The following is a 25,619-nucleotide window of genomic DNA, read 5'->3' as shown; positions in this document are numbered from 1 at the left end:
ATTTCATTAATACTTGGTAGACCAAACGTCAGTAGGCAATGGAAAGAAAAAAATCAGCATGTATAAGAAGAGTAATTTTCTTGGGAAGGTAGGTGAAGCTGTACACCAGATTTGAGGAACAAAGCAAGGGTTTCCTTCAGTGTCAGTGGCTTTGGTCTTTTTTTTTTTTTGAGAGTAACAGTTTCCAATCTGTTATATGATGTGATTTGCCAGTGCAGCTGTTTTCAGTATCCTGCCTATACTTGGTGTAGGATTTAAGTGTTGTGTCTCTGCCGCTATCACTGCAAAACAGTAGAGAAATATGACCAATGCTACTTCCAGATAGAGCTGTGCCAACTGGGGAGTAGGGGAAGAATCCCTAGATACTAAGCTCATGGGGCTCAATTAAATTTAAATATGTCCTTACTGACAGTTGGTTATCTCACGTACTTGAAACATTTTCAGGTAGGTCTGACCATGCTGCTTTGGTTGTTCCCTGCTTAGCTGTTGGAGTGGGATGATGAATGTATATTAAATGTGGTTTAATGGATTTAAGCCTTCTTATTTACTACTGACTCCTGCCAGGAGGAAGGTACATGGGTCCTTTTCCCAGAAAGGACAGTGCAGGAGAGAACCTGTGGGTGCAGAAGGGGATGGTGCAGGATGTGTGATGTGGAGACATCAGGCCAATGAGTAGGTGTCCAGCACAGAGCCACAGCCATGGGGCTCCTGTAGCTGACATCTAGGCAATGCACAAGTTTGTTGGGTTTTGTTGTCAGGGTAGCAGCTGGGGAAAACACCAAGCAGAAGCAGCCTTGGGATCTGAATAATTTCTGCTTTGGACAGATTGATCTGAGAGGATCCATCTGGATCTACCTCCACTCAAAGTCACTTATAGCATTGTTTGGTTCAGGTCATTTTCTGTGTCTTTGTGGGGTTTTTTTTTGCTGTTACTGGGTTTAGAGTGATATGGGGTTATATCAACTTTCCCTTTCCACTAGAAGCTCTTTTTGTGAAAGCCATTAAGTTGCCACCATTTTAGGTTATTTTTTGTACAGCTCTGTTGTCATTTACTTCAGTTCTTTAAAATGCACATTGTTTGGAAAGCATAACTCCAAAGCATAGCTACAGGGCAGGTTAGAGAAGGGTTGTTCTGCATATCTATAGAGCTGTAATTGTCGTGTTTTCCTTTTACAGTGAAAGTGTTGTAGCTATAACCTGTGCATATTCTGCACATGCTTTTAAGATGCACTGAAGAAATGATGTCTCAAACTGTCATTTTCCTCTGCATTCCAATTGGTCTTTTTTCACTTTATTTTGTTGTTATTCCTGGTGAAAACTGAGGTGTTTTCCTTTATATTACATGATATTAAATGTGCCATCAGAATCACTTTTGTGTTTAGCTTTCAGTGTTGGGTAAGTTATATATAGCTTACTGCTTATTTTGAGACTGAGTAAATTTTTAATGTGGAATTTTTTTCCATAGTTGAACAGAATCCTACATGTTGACATGCTTCTTGTGAATTAAATATGTTGTCTGTGATACTGCAGGGTGTTTAAAATTGTTAGTTAGTTTGTTTGTTCTAATGCGTTTTCCTCACTGAACCCTGCCCCTGGTATTTAAGCTGTTTGTACTTTAGCTCAGCTTTATAAAGTTCTACCTGGACAAAACTGACTTCAAACATCCTACCCTATTGGTACAGCCTGAATTGAACAGGTGATTTTATCAGTACATAAAACTTTCCTATTGAATTTCTGAGTTAAATGTCTATGCATTTCTGGTCAGGTGTAGGGAGGGTATGGTCTTAAATACTCCGAAACCTGTCACTGAGCATTCTTTTCACTTGGCTTTGCAGAGAGGGGATTGATGCTGCTCAGACTCTTGATTTTGCAGAGGTTAGCAGTAGATAGCTCCCGGCAGGAAAGTAGCTCGATCTTGGAATACATTATCCCTGTAAGTTTTGAGTCCCAAATGTACAAGTTGTTAATTGGGTCGAGTTGGAACAGGAGGAAGAAAATAACTTTGCTGTAAGGCTGCTGGGTCTGTGGGCACTATTTGTCACAGCAGCGGCACACGGTTGGAAAGCTGTTTGGCCTGTGCTAACTCCGTCTATGACTTGTTCAGCTACTTGTCTGCTGGCTGTAACATTCAGAAATGTGTCAGAATACCACAGGGATCAGTAAGGAAGTGATTCCAATTATAATTACCTATCCCCAATGCTGCTCTGTCTTGAATAGTAGGAGCAGCAACTTGGCTGGTGTCTTTGCTGTAGATGCAGAAGCTGTAATCTCATTTGGAAGCCCCCAGAAGACCAGTTGATCAAAGCCAACCATCAGACCTCTCCTCCTGAGGAGCCTGGTATTACATGACTACAAGATGTGCACAGCTGGGTGGCTACTCTGTAATTGCCTGTCTGTGACCCTATAAATACACAGTAATAGCACGTTCTTTCCATAACGTGATAATTATGTCGGAAGGTACCATATCATTCGGTGACTGCTTACCGTGTCACTGGCTGATTTTAGAACTCATAACATGCTGTCAAGGAGGAAATCTGTCAGGCAGTAACCCTGTAATTTGCATGTGGTTTCATACTCAATAGCTATTATGTAATTTCCAAGTTGCTCTGAATGTGTTCATTTCAGGGAATGCTGTCAAGGGCAAGAGGCCTTTCAAGGGTCTGACCCTTGAAATTGTGTGGTTTCCTCTACTATCTGTCTCCAAGCTGGTAGAAGCACATACTTAAAGAGCAACGTGAAGTTCAGGCTTGTGTTAGGTTTTTAACAAATGCATTGAATGGGTTTTATTTTTCTCAGATGTGCCTCCATGGCAGGGTAAGCTGACCAAGTGGCTACATTTTCCATGTGGGTTTTGAAATGTAGATGATTGGGTCTTGACAACAAACTGTGTAGCTAGTGATGGACTAAAGGGTGCTTGCCCATTACACAGTTTGAAGCTAGCTTCAATGGAGCATCTTAAAATGATTTGCAGAGGTAGGTGTATGTTATTCGCATTTTATGTCTTTGAAGAACGGGAACAGATTGGTTTAGCTAAGGTGACATACGAGTTGATGACAGTTGGATGTATCCCAGGTTTTACTTGCTTTTAACTACTCTGCCATGGCTATTAGACCTTGCTTTGTCTGTTCTCCTCCTTTTTTTTTTTTTTAAATTAGAATAGACTATTAAAGAGAAAACTCACAGAAACTCTATGTATTTGGTAGCGCTTTTTCAGTACTCATTGGTAGATCCTTGCACAAGGTATAAGGACTGAAGGACAAAAAAGGCATTTCACAGCCCAAGTCTTAAAACTCCAGTTGTTCCAGGAGCTTGTTGATCACAAGTTTGGTGTAGTCATTGCCCCTTAAAGGTCTACCTAGCTAAAGGTCTCTTGTGTAGCAGGTCAGTCAGAGCGTGCATCTCCAGAGGTGGCTCTCAAGCCTGTTGTTCTCGGGGGTCTTTGCAGGCAGCAGCAGAATGACTCTGATTGCCTTCCACAAAAGAATGTGGTCTCCACTGTAGTGAAACCCTGGGACCTTTTAACTCCAAACTTCAGTTCTTCTGTTGCATGGGTATTTGTCCTGAAGACACTTGCCTGTTCAAACAGTCAGTTAACAATATAATAATAGTGCCAAACGTTGAGTGAGTCTGTGATTCTTTTCAAGGGAGAAAGGGGGCGGGGGCAGAAGGAAAAGTGGAGGAGGAATGAAAAGACAATGCTATTTGCTCTTCTAAGGCCATATTTCAAATCAAGATAATCTCTGGAAGTAGGATATTGAGTAGCAATTGTCAGCAGGAGTGCTGAATGTCCAGGATATCCCAGCATGAAATTCAGATGGCTTTCTGGCAGCTTTTGTCTTGAAGTAGAAGATGCAGAATAAGTCTGGCAACCTTCAGGCTGAGCACTTGTAAACAACAGATGTTCATAACTGGAATCTTTTGGATGAGAAGGGCAGGGAGCAGCATGTATGTCCATGCTTGTAATTCTCAAAATTTGCAGTTAACACTGAGCTGTGTCAGGAAGACTGTACAGGGAAATCAGACGTTGATTTGAATGAGCAACTTGCACGGAAGTTCATCTTCAGTTTTCTTTAAAGTAAAATGATGGGTGTTTTTTTTAAAGGAGGGATGATACAAGCTGTGAAGGAGGTATTGACAAAAGCATTTGGATCACATGGACTTTGGTTGTTATTGTTTTAATTGATAAATGTTGTCATCGGCTATTTTGACCTGTGATTCCTTTTGATGGACCTGAGTCCTGACCCAATTTTTTTCTGGGCCTTTCAAATAACAGATATTGAAGACTTTTCTAGTCATGAAGCATTCATTTATTTGGTGACCTCATTGAACCTGGGGAGCTAGGGATACATGACCATTGAAAATTGGTGTACAACCCCAGGGATGATCTTTGTGATGTTCATCATATCCATGATCTCAGTATGTATTGGCTGGTACAATTGTAGCTACTGTTAGGGAGCACACTGCAGAGGACAGAATTCAGATAGGTTTGAAAAAGTATATATAGAAACATGTCTCTGCTCTAAAACTTGGTCTAGCTGTAGCTCTGTTGATTTGCAGGGTGGACTTGACAGATGCACAGACCTGAAAATAACTTTTTTGTCTTTCCCTTCACCTCATATCTAATTTTAGCAGGTAGTCCAGGTGAGCTGGGCATGAGGTCAGTACTACAGAGCATGACACCTGCAGAGCTTGGAGACTTGAACCTGTGAGTTACTAGTAGTAGGTGCAGGTTAATCTGCAGAGTGTGAAATAAATCAGTTTCTTAATTCCCAGCATCTTGATCGCTATTTTGGGATGTACCAGGTCTAGAAAAGTCTTTTGCACACCTCTAGGAAAAATAGATCCTGAGTATTTTGAAGGTTGCAGGGAGATGGAATAGGAAACTTTAAGTTTTGTGTACCAACAGCTTCACTTCGAGGGATGGATGGTCAGTGAGGTTTCCTGTTCACATGGATGATGTGACATGCCCGTGCTAATTTAAATGTTTCTCTCTTTCTAGTTAGTTATATTTTCATTCTCCACTGACTCATTCCTTCATCTTGTGCTCCTTATGGAAACCTGGTATTGGAGTATGATTCGGTTTAGTTTTAATCTGGGGAGTGGGGGGAAGAGGTTGTTTAAGTTAAATGTTCTGCTGTTGCTCTGAATGAAGTTACCTTGCAATACCCAACTAAGTGTCACTGGCCTTTGTCACTCTCCCTTGCTTGCCTTAAAGCAGATAAATCTTGGATTGTCTGAGAGTCTCTTGTGTAATTGAGTAATTTATTAAGACATTTCTGATACCTGGGACTCAATCTTTGCTTCTGATCTTTTGAGACCAACTGAAACCTTTGAAGTGGAAGCTGTGCAGAATCCGATCAAGATAACGCCTGAGAAACCACAGAGCTTCATACTTTGTGGTTCCTTTAAAAATCTGCGCAACTTCCTCTTTTGGCTCCTGAACACCCTTGATTGCTGTAATCTGGTGTAATTTAGGCTAACCTAAATAAACTCTTCAGATTCCCTATCATCACACAATCTTTAAATGAGCATAAATAGTGCTTGAAATAAACATGGATCTTGGCATCATCTTTCTCCTCGTCTCTTTGCAGGGGAAGTTTGAGTTAAACAATTGTAGTGAATGTGAAAATGCCAGCACTTTGGGAAAGTTCATATCCAGGTCTTGAAGTTTTGGGTTGGTGTCATGAAGTTTCCTTCTTAAGGGTGCATACTGACTCTAGTCATTCTGCAGAAACTGAGCTTGCTCTCCATTATACCCAGCAGCGCCTATTGGATATTTTTCTTCCCTTCTCTGTTGTGACATGAAACTGGAAGCTGAATATATTTGCCAACTCCTTTGAGAATTGAAATGGTTAATGAAAATCACGACTTGCCTCTCTGCCATCTGCTTGTGGTTATGATAGAAAAGGGCCTGTTGTAAACAGTTGTATAACTTCTGCTCTGTGTTGTGAAAACTGTTGCTGTGTTCCACCCTAGAAAATGCTGTGTTTTCTGAGGTACTTTAACAGTTAATGTGTGTGTAGTTTTAAAGACTACTCGGAAGATTTGAAGCCAGGAACTACCTCTTTTCTGTTTAATTTCTGTCTCAGGTCTGGTTTTATCTGCTTTTTGCCAGTGCTAGAAAAATTGTCACTAGCAAGTAACAAAGGAGAGTTTTTTTGTCTTGCTTCCTGTAAAAGCCTTGCAGGGAAGACAAAGCAAAGACAAGTACAAAAGCAAGACAGACCATTTTCACAAGGTACTGAATGGGTTAGTGAAACCATCAGACACTGAGAAATTAAAGGGTTTTAAGCAAAAAGTGGAGCATGTGGAGCTGTGGTTGCGAGAGGTTGAGCTCAGGGTGCGGCACTCACTGCGCAGAGCCGAAGGTGACAATCCCGGTCGTGGATTGGAAGCATGTGGGGTTGTGATTATTTTTTCCTGCAAGATGGCCTTTCATGTCTAACCACATGGAGTGTGTCAACAACCCATCTGGCGCCATTAGACACCAGCAATTTTACTCACCACACTTTTCATGGGCTCTTGGTATTCCTGCTATGTGCTCCCTTAGAATAGCTTGTAGTGTTGTGGTAGGGCAGCCTGGACAGCTGGGAATTGCCCAGTTAACTGTTGCATCTTTTCTGGTTCATCTTTGGTGCTTGGGAAAGCAAGACACATGCACTGTGCTGCACTCTGAACCCTTGTCTGTAGTCATAACCCTTGGTCCTTGCTGCTCACCACTCTCTAAGCTGGTCAGGGTGGGCTTGGACTGATACCTCAGTGGAGGCATCCATGAGAAGCAAGTGGAGTTAATAGCATAAATTCCTAATGAGGTGGAGAGGGAAATGGGAAATAGAAAGGGTTGAAATGGTGGAGGTTTTGGGTTGGCAGTTGGTACAGATGAGTGGTACAAAGCCTGAGAAGGCAAGTTAGCGGGCTGCACTTTGGGCCACTTAGATGAGATCTGCAGCTGCACAGATCTTAGAAAGCAGGACAGGGAGGAAGCAGTAACAGGCTGTTAAAGATTTCGAGGTATGATTTCAAACAACTAGAGCAAGATCAGCTGGTCAAGAGTCTGAGCTATTTGTTCCTAAGTTTCATTCCCCAACTTTTTTATGGTACTTCATTAATTTTCACTTACTGAAGCTCTTCCAACCTGAGAGGGAAAATACTAAGTTATTGTGTAAATTACATTTATATCATGAGTGTAAAGAAGAAAACCAACCATTAACATATTTTTAAACTATTTTTCAGAAACTTTTGTTTACAACCATCTGCAGTCCTAGCTTATTTCGTTTGCCTTCCTGTCTTGTACCTGAACCAGTTTGTCTGATGACAGAGATGGCATGTACACTTCCCACCTACTGCTGCTTCTTGGAGTAGCTCTTCCTGGTGATGCTTTTCCTCCTCCTCTTTGTTTGGTGAAAAAAAGCTCGATGTTGTTTCTTTTCTCATCTGAATAAAAAGCACATGTGTCCTTCCAGGGCAGGACAGTATCTGTAGCTTCACAATTCTTTTAGCCACCTCTTGCAGTTAGTAATTCGCTCCCTGGCATACTAACAAAAGAAACGGTATGCTGCAAACACCGTAGATTGGAGGCCACAATTTGATTTATATAGACTCACATCTGGCAGTTTCAACCTTGCACAGTTCTGCATTTCTGTCATTCCATCTAATTTTGCATGTCAGCAGTATCTACAATACAGGACACTGGAGTATGAAGGAAAAATATTGTCTCTAAATAAAATCTATGCTTTCTCACATTTTCTTTTTTATTTTCCTCAAAACACCAGCAGGAGCAAAAGCCCAGAATCTTTTTTTTATACTCCCTCCCCCTGTGCACACACATACACGCTCCAAGCCTTGAAGCAGTCCAGATCGCAAGCTGCAGTCATTTCCTGAGCTTTTCGGGTTTTTAAGGGGAAAGAAACAAAGCATCAAGATCAGCTGTTCTGAAACTCTTCTTGATCTAAAATTATCCATATTGCACTACAAGTCCAATCATAGGTGTCATGAGAAGGGTAATGAAGTCTGCTGTGGCTTAATCTTCATGTTTTCACAATGTCAGATATTCCTTGCAGCAGACACTGCTGTCCTTGCAAGTGCAAAATATTCTCTTTTTCAATGACAATTAAACTGCATTTCTCTTAAGAGGAAAGAAATCTGATACAATAGCATACAATAATCAGGAGCAGCTTTGTCTTTCCACCAGAGATCTGATTTACCCCTTTCTAAGTGAATATTATTGTACTTTAAGCAAATGATAAACAGATCTAGAGAGAAGTAAATGGTGTAGATAAGACTACGCCTAGGTTTCTTAGTTCCAAACTCTGGTGCAGGATTACTGGAAGACCATGCAGAATCACTGCCAACCTCCTTGCTTTCATCTGTCATGAAATGGTGCCTTAAGAAATGACTTGCTCCTTTCAGGGGGTGAGATGTTGGTGCAAATAAAGTGAGATTTCTCTCATCTCTCCTTTTGCCCTTTGTATTGCTTATTTGCAGTGTGCAGAGTGAGCCAACCGTAATAAGGTGAAGAAAGTTCAAAGATGGGAAAATAAAGCTTATTGCATGAGCATTGCTTTCTCTTCTACTCAGGACAGACATAGATGGTTTCACATACTTGTTTTTTTATGGATAAAACATAACATTTTGTTTCCTATGCAGATGCTGTTTAGCTAACTGGATGCTTGGAGTGTTTTTATTGTGGTTCAGTCCCAAATAACCGAGACAGTGCTGTGAAGCCTGTTGTTAGGCACTGGAGCCATTGCTCTCCCTTAGGCACTGTAATTTATGCATAAAATCTTGGATTCAAAAGAAAAAATTAGAGCTCACTCTTGGCATATTGTAGCTTTGCATTTGCCTGATCTGTTTGTTGGGGGATAAAAGCCTGTGACCATGCGAATGTAGTTATGTGTAATTTGAAGGTGCTTTTTCTGTATGTGCAATAGCCGTTTTTATAGCCTTCCTCTGCTCTCCTCTCCCTCAGCAAATCCGTTATGTCCCTTAGCTGTGATTTTAGCATTTGTAGCTACAGAACGTCATGAACAGAATAGTTTTGTCCGCTTCAGGTAAAGTTGTATCCAACTGTTGTCTCTCTTCTGTGTTCTTTATAGGAAGGATCAGAATGTGTTATCACCAGTCAATTGCTGGAATCTCCTGCTAAATCAAGTGAAGCGGGAGAGCAGGGATCACACCACTCTAAGTGACATCTATCTCAACAACATCATCCCACGCTTCGTCCAGGTCAGCGAAGATTCGGGGCGCCTGTTCAAGAAGGTAACTGAGTGCTGCAGCTCACCTATTGTTTTGTTTAGCCCTTCTGAAATAAAAAGTTTTAGCTGTGACCTGTGGTGAATCTATAGTTGACTGTGCCTTACACATGGGGCATTTTTCCTCTTTGTGGATAAATGTGCATGACTTGCCTTTGATTTCTTAAGAAATTTTCTGCTAGAATTTTAGGATTTTCCCAAAAAGTAGTCAGTTGGGATTTGTTGGTCTAAATTCAGGCCATTGTTTTTCCTCTTAACCTACTCACAGTTTTGTATGTGCTTTGAAACATTTGTTAAATAAGCAAAAACCCTACAGGTCTTCAACTCTGAATATAATCAAGAAAACCTCTAAAGATAATTTTTGTCCACCTTGGAGAAGAAACTACTGTTAAAAGAAAACAAGCCCAAGCAGAGGAAGAATCTTCTCTTTTTCAAGTAACATCACACTAAGGCTTTTTTGAGCTTTTAAAATTTTCTGGTAATTACATTATGGTTGATTAGATACTTACACGAGATTATTGAACGGCAGTTGCTCTTCAATTTCTCTAATCCTTCCAAAGGATAAGTAATCTTCCTGCTGCATTTCAACAAGGGCTGTGCTTGAGGAAGGTGGCTGAGAAAGTGCCTTGAGTAAGTAGTATTTGGAATTGATGCTGTCCTGGTTTGACTGGAAACTAGCATCTTAATTTTCAGCCTCTTGTGGGCACGGTTTGGCACTGTTTCATTTTGGGTAGTAGGACTTGAAACAAATAACTGACCAACAAGAAAATAACCCTACTGGTTTCTTTCCCAGAGACCAGAGGCAAACGTCCTATTAATCTGTGCAAACAAAAGGCACTTGTTATTAAATTCCAGATACTTGTTCTCTGACTGTGTTTGTCAGGTATACCAAGTTGGCCAAAGGCCAGAACAGGTATTAGATTACTGTTCCACTTGTGCTGGGTGGTTAAAACCAAAAATTGCATCCTGTTTGTCTGTAGTGGCATTTAGTTGAATAAATAGGATGACAGATGATAAATACAGAAATTTAGCTGAACTTGGATCTGCTGCTCCTTGTGCTTTTTTATTAGAATCTCTTACATTCTTGAGCTTCAAGAAGCAGCATGAATTGGTATGAAAGCTACTGTAGGCTGGGAAGCAGATGTGATGTGTGGTTAAAATACTGCAAATCAGCTTCCATGGATTTAAAAAAATACTATCCATTTACAAGGCCTCTATGTGGTATGCTTGTACTCAGTATATCCCAAGAGCAGTACAATCTTCATAGTATTTCTGGGCTATAAGCAGAAAAACGGTACCTTCTGGATGAAAAACCAGGGACAAGTGGATACAGTCACGTGTTGCTCTGCAAGTCACTGGCAAAGCCAGGATGCTTTTCTGAACAGTATCTGTAGGTATTGAAAGGAAATAACTGGGAATCACAAAATATAGTGATACAGAGGTCCTCATTTGCTGAGGGCAGCTCAAATAAAATCCTGAGGCATTATATCCTTTTCTTGGCCCATTTATAATTTAGGGCTTTCTCAAATCTGTGTCTTTGTGTCATGTTGGGATTGTGCAGGTGAGCTAGGAGGGGCAAACAGGATCAAAAGGATGTACTTAAGGTCCCTTTTGTTGCTGAACTCTTGAGTTGCACTATCTTGCACTGTCTGAAGTAGAGAGCTTTTTCAGACCAGAGAGATGTAAGCACAGCATGCAGCTGTAATCCAGCCTTAAGGCTGCAAAGGGCCTGGGTGAGTGTGATAACACATCCTCAGGGGCAGTAATGTGTTGGGAAGCAGGGTGGAAGCTGGCTGCATTGCAGCGAAGCAGCACAAAGCCCGAGGCGGGTAAGCCACGTCTCTCTGTCTGGAGGAGCATCAGTAGCAGTGGCGATGCGGGGTTTGTCTCTTCTAGTTACTGTGGTGTAGAATCCTCAGGCTGAGACAGGACTCTCACATGTTGACTCTGAAACTCCCGAGACCAGTAATATGAAGGGCACAGCAGAGCTGATGGACAAGGTCAGAGGGATCTATCTTGAAATCAGTGACATTCTGGCATTGCAGCGGTGGTGCCTGCATACCACAGATTTTCAGAGGATGTATGTTGGCAGCGTTTGGATTTGCAGGGTTGTGGGAAGGCTGCATGGTCTGTGGCTTTGTCTCATGAAGTTTTTCTGTTTGTGCCTTACGATGAAGAGACCCCTCTCTGGGTCTGTGTTACGATGTGGAGGGTCTTAATTCTTTGAGTGTTAGATGGAAGCTTGCCAGCCACTTCAAAGATATCCTTGCTGATAAGAAGCTGTATTTGCTGCCAAAGCCAACACTGAAGTGGTGCTGCATGTGCAACATGTGTCAGCCCTGTTTCTTCCTGCCTCTCAGAATTGTTTTCCTTTCTCAGTTAGAGAAAAGCTGTGGTGCAGCACGTTAGAACTGTGAGCAGAATTACAGAACATGACTTCCAATCGTTTACAGGACTTTGACACTTGATGGTAGGTCTTGCCACCATGTGAAGCCCATTTCACATGCAGCTCATTGAGTGAGGGCAAATGTAACTGGCTTCACAAAAAGAATGACTATTCGCAGCCATAAAATTGCTGGGGGGCTAGAAAAAGGAGATATGAGTTGTTTGGAGGCAATACTTTCAGCCCACAGTATGGGAGGCAGTGGCATGACGTGGTTTTATGTAGGAATGACTTTTCAGAGTACAGTGTTCTCCTGTAATAAGGGAAATTCCTTGTTACTGACATAGTGGTGAAACAAATCACTAGTGAAATGGTGGAGAAAACTAGACAATACAAGTGTCATTTATATAGGACTGACCAATGCATAATGGATCATTAAACTGGAAACTGATGATCTGTCATCCAAAATATGCATGTATATTGCATGACATAGATTTTGTTTTCCTAGGTTTCCTTTAAATTCTGGAGAGTTTAAAACTTTAGAATTCCTTATAGAATTCCTGTTCTGATCATGGCCAAGCACTTTATTCATAAAAGTTGTGGGAGAAGCTTGCATAGAACTTGCAGAGGTTTCAGGCAGGTTACAGGCTCCATTGAGAGCATGTCCTTGTAAAACAAAGGCTATGTTTGTAACAAGTGGATTGAACTGATGGTTATGATGGAGTACTTCTATGCAGTGAAGCTAGCTGATTGAATGTTCAAGGGAGAACATGAAGGTGATTAATTCTTATTTGCTGCTGCAGGCACATGAATTAAAGACAGGACTGTTCAAAAAAAGGGAAATAACCTTATCAAGAGTCTACTTATAAAGAATGCTAAACTTCAATTAGCAAGCTCTATTTAAGTCTTACATGTATGATCTTGGAAAATTTTGCCTGGCAAGCTTTCTCTTTAATGAACTTCAAAAGTAGAGGGTAACTAAGTTAGAGGGTAACCTTGATTTAGAGAGGAATAAAAAGGATCTTGCACTTCTGCAAATTTACTCAGTGATCTCAGCAAGAACTCAGCCCACTTACCTTCCAGCTCCTGCTGTCAATTCAAAAAAACATTAGAACATTTAATGTTTGTTTTCCACCTATGTATATTTAATTACTCCTTTTTAAAAGAGAAATGGTCTTGCTAGAGAGCGATTTTCAGAATCAGCAGATTTGGATTCCAATTCCAGCTCTGTCACTGGCTGACATAATTTCAGGCAACATGTTAGATAAAATCTCTTATCTCAGTGTGTTCCGCATTCACCCACCAGTGGTTTCCAAGTGCTTCCTTGCTGTTGTTCAGTTTATACAGAAAGCATCTTGTGAACTTCACGGTATGTTTATTTTGAAGCCGTACCATCTTTCTATCAGATTTGGAACTACGTTACTGAGGCTTCAGATCCAGGGCATAAAATGTGACAGAATTCCTTAGCTCTCATATTTATTATCCCCCCTAAATATTTTGAAGCTGAAGTCGTTAATGTTTGGCGGAATGCGGAACAGCCCAGCGAGTGCTGCAGTAGATCCCAAAAACATCTTGATTAAATTAGAGGGGAGGTAGAGGGGAGGAGGGCTGGAACAAAGAGGCTGTTGAGAAGCTGGCACGCCGTGCTGGGAATTTATGTTCCAGCAAGGGGTGGCAGCAACCTACAGCTCTGCACATGGTGCATATGCACCCTGTTGTAACAAAGGAGTGTGTGTGCGTGTGTGAGCGTGTATGTGCGTGCATGTGCACGCATGCTTAGGGCAGCTTCTTTTGCTTCTTGTTTTAGCTTTCTTGAAGCAAAGGATAAAGAAAGGCAGCTTGCAAGAGAAACAGTGAAGCTGCAAGCTAGCATTCCTGGGTAGCGGTTACTGTTGTCACCATCCTGAAATGACATTCTTGTTCTCTTGGATGCTGCTGATAATTTTCCTGGTTTGCTGAGAGAAGGAAGCCTGTGTGTATCATGGCTCAGCGTATGCCTTTGCAGCAACACAGATGAGGGGATGCTGCTGCCTTGCTCTCCCCCTGCCCCAGCCCCCGGCATGTGGTGGGCTCCCATACTGTGCCATCTTCCACGAGTATTAATAATATCTGGCAAACTAGATAACCTCCCAGATCAAGAGGACAAGTATTTAGCCCTGATGGGATAAGAAGGCATGGAGGGACACCCCCTCCACACATGCGCACAGAGTTTATTATTGGATCCAATAGATCAGGTTTTATCATACCAGCCTGTTCTTAAAGCTTTTTAAGGGATGTACAGGTACAGCCAGGAATAAGTGATAATAAAATGTATCAGATTTCCTTTCAGTTTTATTCATTGTTTTTTTCCTGGAAGATTGTTTACAAAATGAATCATTCTGAACTCTTCCTTTGAAAAACATAATGAAGAACTTGATGTTGAAATAGAAATTGATACCTGGAGACATTTACAACTGCAGAGACTGTTGTTGTTTTCCTTGACACACATTTTATTCGTCATTCCACACCGCATTATAGCATGAGCTCAAAATCTCTTTCATCTCTATTGCAATGGTTAAGATCAGCAGCCTTTAGTCTGAATGCACTTTGAACTCCCTGGGACCTCAGAAAATTTATATTCGTGCATCAGGTCCACCACTTTCAGCAGCACTTGAGCAACAACTTTTCTGCTAATGTCTGAGGCATTTTCTTTAGACTTTCCCAAGCTAACCATTCCACTACCTCCAGTGTATTTTCTTTTATCAGGGTCAGTTAGCTCAGCCTTTTTCTCTCAAACTTCTCTTTTCCTTTTTCTTTTTTTTTTTTTTTTTTTTTGGTGGGCTTACTATGGGGAGCAGCACTAAATTAACAGTATTCATTGCTTAGCTCCTGTTTTCATGACACCTCTGATCTATCTTACCTTCATCTTAATGTAAGGCTTTTTCCAGTCCAGCAATCTGGCAGCTTTTTTTCTTGAGAGCTCATTTGGAAGCACAAAGAGTTCTGTATTTTGACAATTTGGCACTTACACTTCTTCTTTTCTTCTTCAACCTGAATATGCATTAAAATATTCATTTTAATCTGTTTCGCATAATTGATGCTTCAGCAGTTTGTACAGTCAATGAGCAATTTTATGCAAGAAATAAGCAAATGGGTTGAAAAGAGCTGGGTGAAAGGCAGATGATTGGTCTGGTCCAGGCAGCCTAACTAGCATAGTGAAGCATGCTGCTGAAAAGCTCCTTCTGTGTGAAGAATTCAGTACTCAGGGCATTTCAAACAGACAGAGCCAGTCACTTTCATTTATCATCGTCAACGTTGAAAGAAAAAAGCAGTCACGCTTTCCCTCCTGGATCCATCTCCATAAGCTGTAAAACCTTGCCAGACCCCATCGGAGGAACCTCATTTCCTCAAGAATCGTTATGATGGGGTGGCACTGGCAACTCATGGTGTACGTATGGTCAAGGGACAAAGGATGAGAGGGACATGCAGTACCAAAGGGCTGCAAGGGATGTGCAAATTCAAAGGAAAGAGCAGCAGGACTGCCTGGAGAGATGGGAGGTGAAGGAGGTGGTGGCCAACTGTCATCATAGTATCAGAGTCTCTCTTTGTCGAAGAGGGTTTTCCTTACATGCGGAAGTGTTGCCTCTTTTGTGATATGCTAGGCAATAAAAAATCATTCCTGTTGGCTTGCTTATTCTTCTTTTCTTTAGCTTCCATACCAGGATGTCCTGTATTGACAGTATTGCTCTATGCTGCTAAAATGGGAATTTGATGTGTTTCCAGGCTTGTGATGTTGAAAATCCTATCTTCTCTGGTAATTTCCCATCTCCATGCTGTAAGACTCTTGTTACTGTGCATATATAACGTTTTAGTTTAATAATACTGTTTGTGCAGTTTGACCATAAGTGACTCTGGGCTGAGCAGTTGTTGGATTTGCTAGCAGAAATACCAGTGCTCAGTTGAGCCTAAATTATTCGTTGATGTATGGAGCATGTTCACTTCCTCTGCCTTTTTACCATCTTCCCCAATTAACTTTCATTTCTCTGTTTTGTTGCAGAGCAAGGAAGTGGGATTGCAGCTTCAGGAAGACTTGATGAAGGTCCTGAATGAACTGTACACGGTAAATCAAACTGACTTCTTGGCATCTTTTCAGGCAGAAGGAAGAAGTGTTTGACTTCTCAGCATGCTGTTACAGCAGAGACTAAGCACCAAGACTGATAAATGTCTGCAGTCTTTGCAGTTTGAGGCAGCTTGTGTGCACCAGTCTGCAGAGCACCATAAATGTCACTGTTTCACTCTATTCTTGTATTGTTTTATCTCTGAAAGTGTTGGCTCCACTTCTCAAAGATCTCGCCTTAATGCACTCCTGCTACTAGCTGTAGTGTTGGCTTCAAGAAGAGTGAGAGATTGCATTGGTACTTTAATAAATGCTTCCACCTCTTGTTCTGTTGGGTGTATAAAGGATTGGCAGAATCCCTGTTTTCAGGCAAAATGGATATGGACAAAGTCTTTAGTATCCCTGCATGGATATCACACAGAGGATTGTTGTACCTTTTAACTTTTTGTCCTGACTTGTCCTGTGCTATCAGTCCTTATTTGTGCTGTTGCCCTCAGCAAGCATTGGTGAGTCAGCAGTGACCCCATTGCAAAACGTGGGGCAGGCAGAACTTGGGGTGGCCAATGTGGCACTCTCAGCACGAGGAAATCATGAAAACTATGATATATTTTTCTGCTTCTCTTGCTTTCTGCCAGTTCCACTTCCAGTGACAGAAGAAAAGAAATTACTTTGCATCTATTATTATAAATGCCTGCTTTATAGTCAAAGCATATGCAGGAGCTGAAAGTGTGTGTGTGTGTAAATTATTCAGAAAGTCTCTCTAATACTGGCTGCGTTCACATTCTCTTTCATGTTTAATTCCAATGTCGCTTTGTATCTGAGATCCTTCGCTGATCACTGCGTAAAGAGGGAGCATGCACCCTATGTACATAGAATTATGTTATGGTTCAAACTAAGGTGAAATAGGTATTAAAGGTTTTCATCTGAAATAAATGATTTGCAAGTGGAGTCTTCATTAGTACTGGAATGACACTGTTGGACTGTCTTCATGTGGTTGTGCATTTTTTTGGCCCCCGTAAAATGATACCATAGTAACGTTGGCCTTGGTACATGAATTGGATTGCTTGTGTTTGTGGATAAAGACCCCTCCTAGTTTATATATTATGTCCTTTGGTTTTTTTTGGTTCTATCTTCTTAACACAAAGCTAGACATAAATATCCTATGAAGCAAATGAGGTTCTTCTTCTGACTGTGGGGAGCACTTAGCTGTGCTTAATTTAAAAAAAAAAAAACTGTAATAAAATTTGTCCTTATAGTACAGCGTCTGAGTCTCCCTGAGCAGAGCCATCACACTCCTTTAATAATACTTTGATTACATAAAGTGGACAGAAGTGCTTTTACATACCAAATTTTATTTAAAGTAATGGAATCTGAGTTGCTTTTGCAGCCCTTACGTTCAGACACTGATTTGCATACAGTTCATGACTTGTGTTGAAAGGACTGATTCATCCCGATGAAAGACTGATAGGCATCCCTTCTGAAACCTTACCTGCTGATGAAAAGCCATCATTTTCTAACATTGGCGTATAATTTTCTGTGAATAGTAAGGAGGCTGGATTTAGTCTGTATCTTTTTTTTGTTTTTATGACTCCTTTATTGGCTCGTACAAGAAGGCATGTGCCAAAGTTAAAGAAGCAGCTGCAAAATAATCCACTTTGATTTCAGATTCATTTTGAGAGCCACGTTTTCCCTCATGCATGTTCTGTCGTGGCTTTTGAGATGTGACATTCCCCTGAGTATTTTGCTGGTTTAGATCTTTCTAACTTGCAACCAGATCTGACTTGCTGGTTGCTGTCAAATGCCTTTGCTTAGCCGGTTCACTATCTTACATTTAATATAAATATTGTGGACAGCTGTTATGAAACAGTTTTGGGGAATACATTGGCCAATTTAAAAAAAAATGTTGCAAGATGTGACATATTTCTTAGGATTTTTTCCTCCTTCATAGCCTGTGAGCTTGCAGATACAGGTATTATTGTTCTCTCTAAGACTCGGTCATGCAGATAAACATACCTATGCCTAGTCTGTTGGTTAGGCAAACCCGCTTATTCCTCAGCAGATTGAACTATGGTGCTCTCTGACTCTTGGTATCACTTTCTGCAGGTTATGAAAACCTACCATATGTACAATGCTGACAGCATCAGTGCTCAGAGCAAACTGAAAGAGGCAGAGAAGCAGGAAGAAAAGCAGATTGGGAAGTCGGTGAAGCAAGAGGACAAGCAGACACCACGCTCCCCTGACTCAACTTCTAACGTCAAGTTTGAAGAAAAACACGTTCGAAGAAGCTCTGTCAAAAAAATAGAGAAAATGAAAGAGAAGGTACTTGCACGGGATTGTGTTAGATTGCTTGAGGAGGAGACCTTGGCAGTAGTTTGGCACAGGAGCTACTGACTTCCCTCCTTTGTGACATTCAAATGCAACTCTCAGGTTTTCTACAAGTTTTAAACATTCAGATTTAGGAAAGGCAAAAGCTAGCACTAGGTTTCTTTTATGAGAATTAGATACACATTGTGTATTAACCCATGTTGTACAGACATAGCATAAAAGCTAAAACGAGGTCAGAGTATGAAAGTAACAACTGCCATGTCGAAGTGATGGTTAACGTGTTTTGTTCTTGTACAGAGTACAAGATTCATATTGACCATTTTTGTGATGGTTGACCTATGCTACAGGTAAACATGCAGTCCCAAACTGACTTCATGGGCAAAACCAGTTGCCTTAGCAATCGATCAAGTAGTTCAGCACAAAGATTCAAGCCAATAGAAGGTGAAGAATTATTTTTTGATTGCTTTAGGCTCCGAAAGGACCAGCTTTAGGCTTAGCTTCTGTTGGAATAGGTGGTGTGCCAGTATCAGACCTCAAGTCTACCTGTGAATTTGTAGCTACTGCTCTGGTAGTGCCTCATAAACTCACCTTGTTCCTTCATTCTTCCCTTAATCTTCCTCCACCTGCAGTCGAAGAAAAGACTGAAAATGCAAAGCTATTTGATGTAGTAATGCTTAAACACATTTAAATAATTAATCGAAATTCTAAGTCTTTGAGTCCTGATAAAACTGGAACCCAAATCAACAAAAACTGTATGAGCAGAGTAAGATTCGTTTGGTGTTCTCTGGTGTTACTAGGAACGGTACTACTCCTGTTGCATGTCCTTTTAAAAGATGTTCTGCTTTTCATTCTGTTTTAGCGCCAAGCAAAGTACACAGAAAATAGACTGAAGGCTATTAAGGCAAGAAACGAGTATCTACTAGCTCTGGAAGCCACCAATGCATCTGTATTCAAGTATTACATTCATGACCTGTCTGATCTCATTGATGTAAGTGCTGCTGCTCGGGTGCCTGCAATGAATATCATTACCTTTAACCCTCCCTGTGCCTCTCCTTCTTCAACATGCTTTTATAGCTGGTAACCTCAGTACAGCTGAGAAGTGATGATCTTGGTGGGCAGCTTAGAGACTAATAAGAGGAGTGATAATTGGTGATTGAGGTGTTAAGTGAGCTTTTCTTAGATGGCATACTGGGAGTCTTTTGCACGGATAGAGGCTTGCCCAAGAAACCTGGTATTGGAATGTGTAGAAGGAGGAGTTGCTTAGTTAAAACAATTTTACACTGTTGCTCAATATTTTCTAGTTACTCTTTTAAAGAAACTTGCAAAATTATAACTCAGAAGCATGTTTAAAAAAAGGAGAATGTTAACTGTAGAAATTGTGTACCAGTTGATAAAAGAAATGGAAGACAAAAGCATTTTCTAAAGATACTTTTAACTTGTTTTGAAAAATTCCGTACATTTCAAGGTTAATGCATTCTCTAGTATTTCATGAGAGGGATGAACCTCCCTGCACTTTAGGCTTTCCACCTCTGATACTCTAACATATCAACTCTACAGTAACTTGATACATTTCTTCTGTCATTGGACTGCATAGCACTTTCAGTCCAGTTTTGAAGGTGTCAAGAGGAGTGTCAACAGTGATGGAGGTCCCACTCCTTGCCACTCTGCAGTCTCTCTATCGGCACAAAGAAATGTAGAAATAAATTGGCATAGAAACCAGTGTCCCCTTTCCTTAAATGCTCTCTGCAGAAACTGGGCGATGCAGCAGAAGGTGGAAGGAGCTTGTTTCCCAGCTGCCTGCAAGCTCTCTGTTCTGCAGCTCCTAGTATTCAGGGGGCATCATTTCTACTGTTAGTACCATGCACAACAAAAAGACACAAATCTCTCCGTTGAAAAATCAGAAAAGCCATTTAGGCATCCCAAGATTTTTCACCAATACCTGACTACTCACCTCAGCCTGCAGAACTGGAGTGCCATGTGCACTGAACACGTTGTGTCTGGGTCACTAGCTGTTCCTGAGCTTGCTCTGCTTGCCAAGGACAGCCCACTGCCCTCAGGATTAGAAACACTCAACTGCAAAGCCTGAAGGGAACTTTCTTTGTAGGAGGGGGAAGTAATGAACAGAAGTGTCTCTAGACACAGGCAATAAAGAGCACTCAGATCACTGTTAATTAGCCAGCTATTATAATACCTAACAGTATATGTAATACATTTATTCAGCTGATCATAAAATCCCATGAAGAGCACTTCTGCTTGGTATTTACTTAAACCTGTCCTTTGGAAGTCAGGCTCGTCAGAGCTAAATTGTTTTGAAAAATACTGTTACTTCAAAATGTCATGTTTTGCTGTGCTGAGGACACATGTTGTGTTTCTACCTACTACCTGTTCAGGAGACCTCTTTGGGTAACATTTGCTCAACTTGAATTGTGCCATCTTGTTTATTTAACAAGTGACAGCTGCCTGTATAGTGTTGGGCTTTTTGCAGTGACGCATACAGGAGAGGGTCTCATCTCACCAACTGCAGTGGAATTCAGTTGTGGGTTTGTTTTGTTTTTTAAATCCCATCTGTAATTCCTCTCCCAAATACTGCAAATGTGCTTGCTTCAGTTGTCTGCCACCAGACTGCTCTTAGTATATGGTCATGAGTCATATTTGGTAGAAAATCCATTTGGATTTCATAAATTTGTGACAATCTTTAAGTGCAGACCTGAGATCTTTTAAGTAGACAAATGTAGGTTATATAGGTTATGCGGCTTTGAAGGAAGTGCTCCTCTCACTAGACAGTCTCAGCCACCTCTGGGGCGTAGTAGGCAGTGGTGCAAGACAGGAAGCCAAGCTCTACAGTACATGGGTTTGTCACCTTTCTGAGAGAGGAGCCACTGTGACTCTGGGTTAGTACATGCCTACCTTAATCTCCTTGTGTTCCTTGAAGCTTTCAGTTTAGCTCTACGTTAATGCAAGAACTCATAATCTTTAAAACTATTAGCTGTGCTGTTTTCAGAAAGCATGGGAAAATGTGGGACTTGCCTGGGAGCACAGGAGATGGAATTCAGTTATCTCCTTGTTAAGACACGGGGAATATAGATTTACTAATGCCTTTTATCTGAAGGTTTGAAAATTAACAGTTACAACCACTGGTGGTTATCTGAAGCATCTGCTTGAACAAAAAATGTGACTTTCATTTTTTAAAGCCAGGTCTTATTTCTTTTCCTTGATCTAATCATTTGATGATATTGAATTTTGAAATATAAATGCAATCTTCAAAGTTACTTACAAGTAGATTGTGCTAGGCCAAATGGCATTAAACTCATCATGTTTATTCAACACATTGTTCATGGAAGGATAACAGAGAGTTAATTCTTTGTCGTGAGTTAAGAGCAATAAATTGTTTCTGACATAGCCCAGTAGTTTTGAATTTCCTGACTTTGGGGACTGAGGCAGCTCTTTGATGCTAATGAAATATTACAGTAATGGGGAAGTTTGTATTAACATATTTATGAAAGGGTCACTAGGAGAGAATTTTAAAAAAAGATGAAGTGTGTGTGTATGCGTGTGAATCCTTAAGCTGACTGGACTCTTCCAGGAATAGGTATACTGTGGCAGTTTACCCTGGGAGGTTGTACTTTCCCTTCCAAATGTAAATTGCATTTTAAAACAGAAGGCTCTTTCTCCTCATATCTTCTATTTTGAGCCTGTTTGAAGCTGCTAACTACCAAAGGGTTAATGAGTTGCCATGTTGGGAAGAGGTTTAGAATGAGTTATCATTAAATGCTTATAAAAAATTGATTTCCTTGAAGGATGATTCCATCAAACATTTATATAACCCAGAAAAGGGATGGCAAGACTGATACATTTATAACTATGGTACACTGGGCTTCAAAGAATGTTTAAGTGAGAGAGTGGGCTGAAAAATGTTTTCTGTCACTGGCTTCAGTAACATAAAGCCAAAAATCTTTTCTATCTTAATGTAGTCCTGCTGCTTGGTGAGCTGAGTTGAAAAATACTAAGTCCTGTTTGACTTCCCAATCCCACCAGCCAACCCCCATTCGCTGCAGCTCAGCTTTCCTTCCAGACACGTGTGTACGCTGGAGGTGGGTGAGCACAACGACGACAAGCTGACTGATCTGGCCCACAGTAGGAAGGGAGAAGGAGCAATTGCTCCTGTTAAATCTGAGCTGATTCTAATTTTGACTGGACTGTTGGCCTAATATTTGGACCAGCTTCCCCCAAATCACTGCCATGAGTGGCACTGCAGTGTACATGCAGAAGAGAAGTAGCTGTGAGTGATGTTGATCCAAGGCTGCCTCCACACGTGCAAATTCTCAATCAAGCATTGTTTGTCTTTTTTGGCTGTTTTTATTCTTTTGGATTGAATGTTATGTCCTTTAATTCTCTGCCTCCAGCTTAACCAGCAACTGCAGCTCTTTTTACAAGACTCCGCACCTGCCACAGCTTGTTGGCGCAGGAGCCAGGCATCTAGCAGCATTTGGTGACAGAAATGTGAAAGCAGGGAATAGTCCAGCAGCCTCTCTCTTTTCTCTCCCCCCCCCCACCCCTTTTTTTTTGCGTTTGCACACAATGACAGTGATGAGACCAAAATGATGGGTGAGGAGGAGATTTTCATGTGAATTTTGCTTACAGAGCAGCACAGCAATCAAGCAGATGGTGTCTTTCTTTTTGCTATTCTCCTAGTCTGTGGAATCTTGCTTGTAATTCAAAGAAGGTGGTCTCCTTGCTTGCTGGTTTTATTAGATATCTGAAAAAGGCTGTTTCTGATCTGCTAATGAAAAGCACCTTTCTCCCTTCTGAAACATTAAAACTTGGCTGTGCAGCCATGGTGGAGATGAAGCTGCTTGATTATCTCCCAGTGACATCATCCTGGTGTCAGTAATAGCCAGGAAATTCTTGACCATGACCACTTTCTGCTTGAAAGTGTTTGCTCCTCTGTTTCACCCTGGCAATGAAGTCATCCCAACCCATCGCTGCTTGCTTCTTTACTGACTCTGTGCTTTATGCCTGTGAAGTACAGGTCGTGCTCTTGCTTCCTGAAGTATACTGAATTAAACAGTAGCTTGGGTGGAATAGATTCAGATTAACCATTGCAGGTGATCCAAATCATCCGTCTCGTTTCTCGGGGTAATACTTTAGTGCATTGTTTGTAAAAGTGTTTTGAGTGGGAATCAGTGTCTCAAAGTAAAGTTATGATCTAAAAAAATACACAGAACATACGCACTTCTGGGTTACTTTTGGGTGTTTTAACAGCATGAAATGAACTCTCTAATACTCCATAAGAACTCTGCAAAGTGTTACAATAATTTTACTTGTCTTGGAGACTAATTATGTTGAAATTTGTTTGGGGTTAGAGGTTGAGAGCTCTATTTAGGGCCACCTCTGAGGACCCTTAGTCAGGATGCCTCTGCAATCAGAGAGAGATGTGAGACTGCTGTGGTACCCAGGAGATGATAAAATATCCATGACTTCTTGTCCATACATGTAACTTCTATCTTTAGCAACTCTTTAATTTCTTCACTTATTCATATAGAATCGTTTGTGTTTTTCCAGCAGTGTTGTGACCTGGGATACCACGCTAGCCTCAACAGAGCTCTCAGGACATTCTTGTCTGCTGAGCTAAACCTGGAGCAGTCAAAGCATGAGGGTCTGGATGCCATTGAAAATGCTGTTGAGAACCTGGATGCCAACAGTGATAAGCAGCGCCTGATGGAGATGTACAACAATGTCTTCTGCCCACCTATGAAGTTCGAATTTCAGCCACACATGGGTGATATGGTCAGTTTATGTTCCTCCTCTAGCTCTAACTCTGTAAGCACTTGCAGCTCTGCCTGTTTACTTCCCTTGCCTTTGATAGATGGACCCAAGAAAAGGCCACCTGTTCGGCTCTATTTTTGGGAGGTGGAGGGGAGCCTTGTAAAAGGAAGCTCGTAGAAAGATTAAGCAGAGGCTTGTGACACAGATGTCTGAATATTACTGGCTCTTACTTTTTGACTGTCGAAGACACTGAAGATGAAAATTAAGCACAATGCTAAATGTAGGTGGGAAGCACTATTTTAACCTCTCATTCAACCCACGAGTTAACTCCTGCACCCTGACACAGTCTCTGAAATTAGCGATTTGGAGGAGCAACACGATATGATACTTACATGGGGTTTTTTGAGGAATTTGAGTGTATAATCTTAGAGCACAAATGATTTAAATTGTTTTACTCCTCCTCATTTTGAGACCAGCCAGTTGGAGGACTTTCATTTTTGGTAATGAAAATCTCTCCCTCTAAGTTTATCAAGATGTGATTACTCATCTGGGAACTGTTTTAAAGTCACACAAGCTAAAACCAGTCCTAGATGGGACCACACATACAGTATAATAATATAAGTCAATTGAACACTGAGGAAACACTGTAAGGATTGTCTCTTGCAGTCAGCCTCTTCATATTCTCTCTCTTGCACACTCTTCAGTACAGTCAGGAAGGGAACTGCAGTTTGGTAGAACACAGACCTATTCCACTGGTTGATATCCAGGGCTACAAAGTTTCAAAATTAATCACTTTTGAAGATGTTTGGTTATAATAATTGAAGTAGTTGCTCCTTCTTTTCCAGGAGTCACAGTTATGTGCCCAACAACCAGTCCAGAGTGAGTTAGTGCAGAGATGCCAGCAATTGCAGTCCAGATTATCTACGCTTAAGATTGAAAATGAAGAGGTGAGCTAATCAACTCCTTTATGTCTAGGAAGTTAATTCTGGCCCTCAGTAAAAAATTAGTGTCACAAAGTCCTGTTTTTAATATCTAACATCTGTTGCCCAATAGATGTAGTTACAGAAGATGATTATAAGATCTTTGATCCAGCACTGTTTGCTTTGAGGTTAAATTTCCTTACAGCTCCCCATCCCAGTCTGTAAAATTATAGCTCTTTCCCTACTCCTGGCCACTTATGTTTGGTGCCAGCCCTTTTGTTTGTATGGACTGTGCTGTTAATGAGTAAAACTTGTACCTTATTTTTGGGACACAGGAGGTGCAAACAGTAATATCTGTTTATTACTAAAATTCTTCAGGGTACTTACTACCTCTGTTTTTCACTTGCAACACACTATCTTCATTTTTTAAGTACTCTCACTCTTGCTGGACAGGTTAAAAAGACTATGGAAGCTACACTCCAGACAATCCAGGATATAGTCACAATAGAGGACTTTGATGTCTCTGACTGCTTCCAATACAGCAACTCTATGGAGTCTGTGAAATCCACCGTCTCGGAAACGTTCATGAGCAAACCAAGCATTGCCAAAAGACGAGCCAACCAGCAGGAGACAGAGCAGTTCTATTTCACGGTAAGGAGTTAATTTTCAGTTTGAGCACGTGTAGTGTATTTAGAACTACACCCGCAAGAGAGTGCAAAGTGATGCTATCATCTTGCAAAAATGCTTCAGTAATTGATTTTGGACAAGCAGAGTAAACATCAGGTTTTAAAGATGGGTGCTTTGAATTTGTTACAAATAGATTGGGATGCCTTTGGTGATGCAAACTTAGTCTGTGGATAAATGGTGTAAAATTTGAT

General features: G+C 41.0%; 1 protein-coding gene across 5 annotated transcripts in view; it reads left to right on the top strand.

Annotated features, from left to right (window-relative positions):
- SRGAP2 (SLIT-ROBO Rho GTPase activating protein 2) overlaps window positions 1–25,619 on the top strand; it is a 96,033-nt gene that overhangs the window by 34,435 nt on the left and 35,979 nt on the right. For 4 of the 5 annotated variants that reach the window (XM_062013364.1, XM_062013368.1, XM_062013367.1 and 1 more), the window contains exons 4-10: window positions 9,096–9,258; window positions 15,671–15,733; window positions 17,834–18,049; window positions 18,915–19,043; window positions 23,618–23,842; window positions 24,667–24,768; window positions 25,195–25,392. In XM_062013364.1, the coding sequence (XP_061869348.1) occupies window positions 9,096–9,258; window positions 15,671–15,733; window positions 17,834–18,049; window positions 18,915–19,043; window positions 23,618–23,842; window positions 24,667–24,768; window positions 25,195–25,392 (1,096 nt within the window). The remainder of the gene's footprint in view (window positions 1–9,095; window positions 9,259–15,670; window positions 15,734–17,833; window positions 18,050–18,914; window positions 19,044–23,617; window positions 23,843–24,666; window positions 24,769–25,194; window positions 25,393–25,619) is intronic. The other variant, XM_062013365.1, reaches the window with a different exon arrangement.

This window comes from Colius striatus, chromosome 22, assembly GCF_028858725.1.
Source record: "Colius striatus isolate bColStr4 chromosome 22, bColStr4.1.hap1, whole genome shotgun sequence".
Lineage (NCBI taxonomy): Eukaryota > Metazoa > Chordata > Aves > Coliiformes > Coliidae > Colius > Colius striatus.
This window is presented reverse-complemented; position numbering and strand designations above follow the sequence as displayed.